We start from the raw sequence: 9850 nt of genomic DNA on the forward strand, positions 1-9850 counted from the left end.
TATTGTAAGAAGGCACTTCAGTGAATTAAAGCTGTGCATTGCCTACATGTTTTTCTCGCCATTAATCAATACAGAGACTCACGCATGACAACATAAATCATTACAGCATGTAATTAGTCATCGTACGAAAGACAGCGTCAGTTTTTATAACAACATCAATTAGACATCACAAATGACGTACGAAACATTTCATCAGTGACTACATTTTTCATAATAAAAACAACAATATTAGCTGTATAAAATATAGAATATATATTTCATATATCCTATATTATATTATAGATAATGTAAGTATGCATTTTGAATTTAACACTGGGCAGTTTTTTTTTATTTAATCAGTAAATGCAAATATCTAGATTATTGTTTTTCTAGTCACTTTTTCCATTTATTATAGCTGTGACATTTCAGAAAATAAACCTGTTGCTTAACCTTACATCTAAATCCTAAATATTCAATATAATAATAATAATAATAATAATAATAATAATAATAATAATAATAATAATAATGATATATTAATATATTAAGACTAAATAAGTAATATTTAAGACTTCGATGTAAGGTCAAGCAACAGGTTTATTGTTTTTCTGAAATGTCACAGCTATAATAAATTACCAGGGATGATAAAATCCAAATTGCACGAGCGTTTAAAGGTCAAATTTAGAAACAAATAATAAATGAAAACATCGAAAAACTATGCTATAAAAGCACACATTTTTAATCTACGTAAAGGGACACCTTGACCAGTTAACCAGTGGTATGATTATTTTTGCAGTCACTTTTTCCATTGATTATAGCTGTGGCATTTCAGAAAAACAATCAACCTGTTGCTTAACCTTACATCTAAATATTAAATATATGATTATTAGTACTAATAATAATACAATATTTAAGATTTAGCTGCGCTATTATTAGAGATTATTACGTAGTAATCTCTAATAATAATGACGACGCTCATACGTAAGGGGACACGTACGTCGACAAACGTTGATCAGTTAACCAGTGTGAGTGTGTTTGTTTGACGTCGAACATTGATTATTGTAGAAAATAATTCGACAAATAGTTTGCCCTTCTCCAGAATGCGCGTGCTCGTTTTCAAAGCGCGGTCCTGTTTCTAACATAACTGCAAAAGCGCAATTAAATGCCCCCTTTTTAAAAACAGCCTATCTTGCTTAGTAAATATTTAAATTAAGACATTTTATGACAAACGTGGTGTAGCAATAATAATGTTTAGAAAAAAAATTTAGTGCGGAGAGGCGGGGCTTCTGCCCAGGTAGGAAGTTGGCGGAATCGCAGGTGAGGGACGGTAGTTGCGGAAAAGAAGTCGCTCACCGCAATGCGACTTTTCCAATAAACGCTATCAGAAATGATAGCGGGATACCGTGTGTTCGTTCTTAACGTGTTTTTTATAGAAGAGGACGTCAGTCATGGTGAACTGCGGTATGTTTCCTGCAACTTGTTCCTGTGTGTTTTACTTAAAATGACAGTTGCGTGGTTTAGGGTTAAGGCGCGGTCTTTTTTTTCTTTTCCCCCCCCCCCCGACGTTTAGAAGGCGTTTAGGTCCAATTCAACTGGCGTAACATTTGAATACCAAACAATACAGCATTTTGTTTAGTGTTGTATCATTTAAAAGCCAGAGTTAAAATGTTTACACCTTAATAGCGCCCCCCAAATCAAATTATAGCAAATGGGCAAATATAGATTAAATACAAATGTTATAAAATAAAAAAAACGTTGTTTAGAAAGGATCTGTGTTTATAGTGACTTCTGCTCACAGTACATTTTATTTAGTACATTGAAGTTGTCATTCCAAGCTTATTAAATTCATTGAAGATTAAATTGTCTGTTGTGTGAATGGTAGCTTGTCCATATTAGAATTCCTAGTCAACTGCACCACATGTTGGAAGATGATGTCAATAAATTTGCCTAATGTAGAGCAGTTGTAAACCTCTTTGACAATGTCACAACTTAAATTGAAATGTTGGATTCATCTCTTGTGTTGGATCTCAACAAAGTTTGCAAACATATTTTAAAATAAAACATGGCTGAATTGTTTCTTTACTTTATGTGCATGTGTGAATGGAAGTAAACTACTAATATTATGACTCAAAACACAGTTGGTCTGGCAAGTAACTAACACTACCCAACACCTCCGGGAAAGATAGTATATATTACGACACCCCACCCAAACCTTTGTTTGCTTTGTTTACAGAGTGGAGTGGAGGGTACTCAAATAAAAAGATGCTTTGTTTTTGATGACCTCTTCTTGACTGATTAAACAAGCTTAATCTAAAGAGTTATCATAAAAAAAAGAGGGTAGTCTGGTTCTGGACACGAGCAACATGACAACGCCACTGAAAAGTTTAGAAGTTTGCAAATAATTTTCAATAGTTAACAATTTAACTAGTTTGGCTCCTATTCCAAGTGATTGGTACTGCAGCAGAAAAGACATTTGCAGCCAATCAAAATGCTCGGTTATAACAAAACTATGTTTGTCATAACACATTTATTGTTGTTGACAGCATCAAGGTTTGAAAGTTGCTGTTTGTGTTTGCGTAGGGGTGTGCTGTGCCAACCTCAAAGACAACAAAACCCTGATGAAGATGGGCTTGGCACTGGTGCTAGTGGGCCATGTCAACTTTCTGCTCGGCGCCCTGGTGCACGGTGCGGTGCTCAGGCACATCAGTGTGCACACCGAGGCCCGCATCTTGGTGTACGCCATCGCTAATGTCATCGCCATTGTGGCAGGCTTAATGGTAAAAGAAAAAGCTAAATGTATGCTTAGAATTCATTTAGAAAATGAGTTTGAATTTATGAATGCATGAGTATCATCGATGTAAGCAAGAGTTCAAGAGTATTGCAACAGAGAGCCATTCCAGTCATTTTCCTTTCAGATGTAAAATATTTGGGTTTTATGTTACATTAAAAGATGGTTATGAGACAAGATAAAAATGTCCACTTTTATGCAAATACAAATGTAATGTTGCTCATGTGTCTTATGCTTTTCAGGGAATTATTGGTGGAATAATTGCAATTATTTTGTCCAAAAACAAGAAAAGCAGGATTTTGGTGAGAAATATTTGCCTTATGTTTGCAAAGACTTTGCATGCTTCTGTCATAACTTGTTTTTGTCTAATAAATGAGTGTGTTTAAAGAAGTACATACATAACCAAGACCACTAAAGCTAAAGACAATCCATTGCTGGTCAATGTCTGAAAATATTGTTTGATATAAAACAGCTACTGCATATTAAATCAATCAGTCGTGCCTGTCTTGAAGTACAAAAAAAAAAAGTTTCACTTTTAAGCCAACTGTATTCTGTGATATCTCTGCAGAAGTGGGTCCTGCTGGTGTTCAGCTTTATCGCAGGGCTCTTGGCCATTGCCTCCACTTTGAGCCTGATTGCTTCCGTGATCACCGCCATTGTCCACAAAGGACAAAGCCTGATGACACACTGTATTCTCCTCAAACATGGTGTAGGATCTTCCAGTGTCACCTATGAATGCCCCTTTGACCCTACCCGCATCTATGTGAGGACATAAACATTAGAAGTTGACAGTGTCTGCTTCAAAGTTCTTCACCATCTTGTTTTTTTTCCCACTCAGAGCACCACAATTATTTTATGGGTACCACTTATCCTGATGTCTGCGGTGGAAATGGTGTTCTCCTTCCGCTGCTTTGCTGCTTGTACATCCTTCTTGTACCTCTGTCCATGTAGACAGAAGCCCACCATAGCAAAGAGGGTAATTCATCTCAAAACTAGTGTTTTTTTATTTTTATTTATTTCACCTTCTTTTCCTAAGTGATTTACAATTGTGTGGTTTTAGGTCCGAATCCATAGGGCTGCCGTAATTGCCCAGTCGCCTCGATCTGAGGCGCCGACCCAAGTTGATACAGAGGCCATGGAACAGGATGAGTTGCTGGATAGCGGTTCTGTAGTAGAGCAGAGCCACTGGCTCTGAGCACAATGAATCAAATAAGGGGTTGGAACTGCATATACCTAAGTAACATTTGGAGTGGTAAAGACATTTATCTTGAATATTTTTTTCTACATATAAGCTTTTTTTTTTTTTTTACTCGTTGAAACTGCCATTTTATGTGATGATCACAGTATGTATTGAAAAAATGTTAATACCAACTGGTCAACTTTTTCATTTAATATCTAATATATTTTGAAGTATTATATCTTAATTATTAGCCATTTGGAACACTGTTCTCGTTTAAAGTACAAATAGTACTATATAATTTAACTACTTCTATTTTCCCATTCCAAAACATCCAATAGTTTGCCGTTTCAAATGATAGCACACAAACGAAATATTTATGAAAATCTCAAATTTAAAAAAAAAAAAAAAAAAAACAGGTACACACAATTACTGCAATTATTAGCAGGAAAGACTACTGAGACAGAATTATTATAGAAAAGGCTCTATTATACAAACATGCAATAACTATACTCTCAAAGGCACACAACATACTTGGGACTTAAAGACATTAAAAAAAAAAAAAAAAAAAACTCCCAAAAGGGGTATAGGGTCAAAGTATCTACGATTTAAATAAGTTAAATTCACGAGATAAAAGTCCATAACTAACGAGTCATTTTGAACAGTTGTCTGACAAGAAATTCAAATGTTGGTGCATAAAAGGTTTGGAAAATGAGAAGCTTACAAAATATTTTTCTGCTTTCACGTCATAGTAATATTGGAAAAGTGTCCAAAGAGGGATAGAAGGGAGAGGAGGAAAAACAAAAGAAACTATTTTTTGTCCCAGGTCATAACATATTCCACAGAAGCAAACCCCCCCCCCCACCCACAAAGTATGTGTGTATATACACAAATAAAAAAAATAATAATAAAAAAACATGTTGCTTTAAGATCTTTTCTTCCCAGCTCTGGCATCACTGGTTGGGGAGGAGCTTAAGGTGTCTTCGACTCCTCTTTTGGCCTAAAGGAGCAGTACGTGACATGATTAAAACTACTTCCTGGAAACTGATTATAAACAAGTGTTTTTCTCACTTTGATGTGTCCATTTTCTCCTCCTCTGGTGCTTTTTCTTCATCTTTTACTTCTGTGAAGAGTGGAGGGAAAAAAAGACCATCACTGTTCCAACCCTACTAAACAGCATGCATGTTCATGTCAGCAGTGATTTTTCTTTTTTTAAACATGTGAAAAGAAGCATATTCATGTTTTAATCCACTTTTACGTTCTCATAGATACGAAGTGCAAACATATGGGAACACAAACATAATACAGGCATCTGTATTTCACTCATTAACCAATAAAAAAACACATTATTACTAAATTACTGTGTCTCAATGTCACATTTGACATTTTGAATGCACTTGATATAAATGTGACTAAAATTTTTTTTTTTTTTAAAGATACAATAGTGTGTGGATAAAAATATCATATTAACAGTTCACATCTCATCAAACCGTTGTTGTGGTGTAAAAGGGTGGCAAGGGAGTCATTACAAAGTTTACTATAATTAGTTCAAGCAGAAGGCTGACAAACTGAAGCCTTGATGCACAGCACTGGCCAGCCAGCAGGGTGAGAGAAGGATAGAAACAACAACAAAAATGAGTAAATACCTTTTGTTTCCTCCTCACCTTTCTTCTCCTTTTCTTCACTCTCTTTCTCCCCTTCGGTCTTGGCTCGCTTGGCTTTCTTGAAGTTGGCCGTGTTTCTGCGACCTCCTTCGCCTTCGTCCTCAGAGTCGGAGAACTCCTCCTCACACGCTATCCTCTTGTCATGAGCGCGGACTGAACACAGACGAGAGCGTGCGACATTATCGATGGGTTCTTATCATCTGTGTTTGGTAAATACTAATAAATGCAGATTCGTACTGGAGATGCGTTTGCTGGGATCCTCCTCTTCCTCGTCTCCACTATCCTCCTGTACGGCGTCTTCTGGGATGGCCTGCATCTGTACCCCAGGAGCATGGGGCAGCATGCGCAGGTTCTCAAATAAACGCTGCCTGCAGGACACAAGTCAAAGGTTGATCTAAAATCATAATAATTTGACCTTTTGCCTTCAAGGAATCTAACAGGGAACTTGCAAGACTAATCTTTATGTTTCATCCAAAACATTCATGTAATGTTTGAGCAGTATTTCACAACCTCTTGAGTCACCAGAGTATATGGCTTTGCCGGTCACAATACATTGCCGACTTACTTAATCTTCTCGAGGTAATCGTTGGTGTTCTGGTTGGTCATGTTGGAGGGGCTGATGTGCAGTTTGAAGTCTGGTCCAAAGTACTCAAAGTAGTCATTGTATGGAAGTTCTGGGAGGGTTAAAATGGGGAAAAAAAATGCTATTAAAACAGATATGTAATGTTGGTAATGGCTACAAACTATTTTCATCTGCTAATCTTCTCAATGGACAGAAATTGAGACATTTGGCAATACTTATTTTCTATAAAGCCATTAACAACAGATATTTATAACCACAGCAACACGTTTAAATTCATTCATTTGTGAATTACAATCAACAGGCCTGTGTTTGATTTGCACCAGGTAATCAATCTCATGTCAAATATGCCGTACCGTTAGGGATTGACGTATCAAGTGCGACAGCGGTTTCGTAGGTCCAACAGCGTGCTACATTTCGAATGGTGTAGCCGCCTCCTCCCAGCATGAGGAGAGGCAGGTTGAAGCTTTTCATGTACTCCACACACTTGGCATGTCCTGTGGAAGCATTGTGAGGCTGTTAAGAGAAAAATGGCTTTTTGTGTCACCTAAGCGGCCAAGTCTCGCTAACCTTTAATGGTGAGGTTGAAGCAGCCGAGTCTGTCGCCTGACAAAGAGTCTGCGCCGCACTGCAGAACCACAGCGCTGGGCTGGTACATCTCCATCACCTTGGCCATGATCTACACAAAGCAAGAGCATTCACTTGAAAATACTTCTTTCGACCAAACGTGACTGTTTCAGCTACTCACGGGCTTGAATATGGCTTCATAAGACTCGTCGTCAATCCCATCTCTCAGAGGGTAATTCACAGCGTAATATTTGCCCTTCCCAGCACCAATATCCTGCAGAGGACCAATCAAGTGTCACTACAGTATTTGGTCATTTTGAAATTTGGGCTTTCACATACGTACCCTCAGGTCTCCAGTGCCGGGGAAGTACTCTCCATACTTGTGGAATGACACAGTCATGACACGGTCTGTGGTGTAGAATGCCTCTTCCACACCATCGCCATGATGGATATCAATGTCTATATACAGAACTCTCTGGTGGTACCTAAAGCACAAAAGCAGTATTGTAGTATTCTTGGAAGAGTCTGTTGTTTTTTTTACATACATGGTTTTAATCAGACTAGAAGTATTCACCATGGAGAGCTGCCACACCAATATATAAAAAAGAAAACAATCACAATCTTGACTGAATGTGCTACTGGGCAGCCATGCCTTGACGTAATTTTCCCGAAGATGAAGCAAGACAAGAGAATTTCCTACCCATCGCTTTTCTAGCCATATCGCCAGAGCGATGTGGAGGAGGAAGCCATTGTGCAAAAGGTAGGTCATCAAAAACAGGGCAATAAAACAAATCCTTTGAATTGTTTGAACAAGTACCATCCGAGTGATTAAGTGGAAAGAATAAAAAATAACAGAAAAAACAATAACTATCAAACTGCTATTAACATATTTGTTGTTTCTGGGGAGTTCATTTTTAGTAGTTCAGTGTTACTTCAGATTGGTTCATATTACTTGTACTACTGAATAAAAATAAAACAAATGGAAAATATTTGCATAATAATAAAATAATGAATGACTCTATAATTATCTTTGTTTGTACCAATGCTTTAAAACAATTGAAAATATATTCTTATAGCCCATCCAGTGTTACAATCACTTCCCCATTTATTTCAAAAGCTACTATTCAACCAACCGCCCATGGCTTGATGCCAATTCTGTGTGCTTACTTCAGTAATTCCAGTATGGCGAGGACAATATCATTGACGTAGCAAAACCCTGAGGCCTCAGACTTCTTGGCGTGATGCAGGCCACCTGCCCAGTTGATCGCTATGTCTGTCTGCTGTTTGTTTAACTTGACGGCACCAGCTGAACGGACAAAGAGTGGAAGAATTAGACGCTTGATTTCAACAAAGATGTAACAACAGAAGTAAGGCTGTCCAGCATGATCTTACCAACGGAGCCGCCTCCTGAGAGCTGGCAGAACTCAAATAAACCATCAAACACTGGACAATCTTCGCCTACGTTGACTGGAGGTGTGAGGAAATGATAAACAATGAGATATTTTTCATATCAGCCTAAAAAGAACAGAATTCTGCAGAGACTGAATGATCCCTTACACCGCTGCATTTGCTTGCTGTACTCTGACATGTTGTCTGGACGGATGGAGCGCAGGAATTTGATGTAATCATCGCTGTGATACTTGGTCATCTCCTCGCCACTGGCTTTGTGTGGACGCTGCAAAATAAGAGGAATATGATACTCAAGCCCAAAAAGCCATCAACAGTTATTGTATTTAAAACCTACTCGGGCTGAACATATTGACATCACTATGTAGCATAATGCAATTTATAAATCACAAAAGCGGCATTTTTTTTTGGGGGGGGGGGGGGGGCACTCTACCTCATCTCAATGAGTCGGTATGGTTTATTTTTTTAATATTGATACTATTGTCATCTGATTTATGACTTGCGTTTAGAATTTTGTTGTTGTGAACGCTTAAAAGGCTGCAAGTCAAACTTTTCAGTACAATAAATTTGATATAGTTTCATGTAACACAGATAACTAATGTTTGTCTTGCTATTAGTTAAAAAGGAGAAAACTAAATAAATCAAACTTTTAATGTTGAGGAAGAAAGATTGCAATGCCTTCCCCCGCCAAAAAAAAAATCGTTCAAACGTACATATATCTCCATCTTTCTGTAGAGGCCATAGTTAAGCAGCAAATTATGAGTCATGCGGATGCGGTGGGGTTTCATGGGGTGTCCCTGGCCATAGTAATAATTTCCAACATCACCTGAAATGAGAGCAAGCGCAGAGAAAATTATTCGTAGGATGCTCAAACTTGAATCTGCTCGCTGTGCATTCCTGTGCTAAGCATGTGCAAAGCATCGGTACACCGAGAGAACTCAATGCACGTCGGTCTTAGCTGCATACGTCCAGTTACAAAAAATAATAATAATAATAATCGCTCAAACTTAAATGACTATATGAAACCTACCCAGAGAGTAGCATTTGTTACAAGTGCAAGTGACCTCACTGAAACAAGAAACAGGTTCCACTTTCCGCTAGCTTCCCGTTCAATGAGCTACACCGATGCTAACTATGCCTTGTTGACGATGAAGCGCTCGAATCGCCATTGTTAGCTCAAGCAACAAATGAACCCTAACAGAATAGGTTAATTGTGCTCGATATATTCCAATATTGCACTTTATGCCATGTTATTTACAAACGCCAAATTAACACGAGTGTTAAACGTCATCTCGTGCGCCCGAGTAAGACAATGAAAGCAGCTCGGGCTTTATGCTAGCTGCCTAGCTGGTGTGCGCGATTAGCAAGTGAGGAAATTAATCAAACATTTGATGGCGATAAACTGCCGTCGCGTGAATTTGTGAGCGCGCTACTCCATGCACTCGGACACAATGAAACTCACCGTCGTAGTAGTAGCAAACTTTTTTCTTTGTTCCTTGACTAAGCGCCATTTTAGTCCTTTTTGGTTCGCTTTAACTGCTGACCCGCGGGAGGCTACGGCGACAAGAGGAGGACCGACGACTTGAAAAAGCTTTGAAAGGGATGGGATGTTAATGCTAATGTCTCCAACAGGGGGCGCCAATTCTCCATTATTTCACATATTCTTTTCAGCCATTGCTTCTTGCACC

General features: G+C 38.2%; 2 protein-coding genes across 4 annotated transcripts; one reads left to right on the plus strand and one right to left on the minus strand.

Moving 5' to 3' along the window:
• The first annotated feature begins 1082 nt into the window (after positions 1-1082).
• tmem54a (transmembrane protein 54a) lies at positions 1083-5014 on the plus strand. Of its 2 annotated transcripts, XM_085931325.1 has the most exons (7): positions 1083-1296; positions 1413-1440; positions 2560-2756; positions 3010-3069; positions 3336-3530; positions 3606-3743; positions 3828-5014. In XM_085931325.1, exons 2-7 carry the CDS (start codon positions 1428-1430, stop codon positions 3960-3962), a joined length of 738 nt encoding a protein of 245 aa, XP_085787451.1. In that variant the 5' UTR covers positions 1083-1296; positions 1413-1427; the 3' UTR covers positions 3963-5014. The 2 variants fall into 2 exon arrangements, with proteins under 2 accessions (XP_085787451.1, XP_085787450.1); XM_085931324.1 differs by having other exon boundaries at positions 1084-1440.
• On the minus strand, positions 4321-9769 carry LOC147045511 (putative histone deacetylase 1-B). Of its 2 annotated transcripts, none has more exons than XM_085931322.1 (14): positions 9625-9769; positions 8876-8988; positions 8313-8430; positions 8148-8222; positions 7923-8061; positions 7099-7240; positions 6937-7029; positions 6759-6867; positions 6545-6685; positions 6174-6282; positions 5846-5976; positions 5609-5761; positions 5016-5067; positions 4321-4944 (listed from the first exon to the last, which is right to left on the minus strand). In XM_085931322.1, exons 1-14 carry the CDS (start codon positions 9671-9673, stop codon positions 4917-4919), a joined length of 1452 nt encoding a protein of 483 aa, XP_085787448.1. In that variant the 5' UTR covers positions 9674-9769; the 3' UTR covers positions 4321-4916. The 2 variants fall into 2 exon arrangements, with proteins under 2 accessions (XP_085787448.1, XP_085787447.1); XM_085931321.1 differs by having other exon boundaries at positions 5591-5761.
• Between the last annotated feature and the right edge of the window lie 81 nt (positions 9770-9850).

Source organism: Syngnathus leptorhynchus, chromosome 15 (assembly GCF_054491065.1).
Source record: "Syngnathus leptorhynchus isolate UIUO chromosome 15, UIUO_Slep, whole genome shotgun sequence".
NCBI lineage: Eukaryota > Metazoa > Chordata > Actinopteri > Syngnathiformes > Syngnathidae > Syngnathus > Syngnathus leptorhynchus.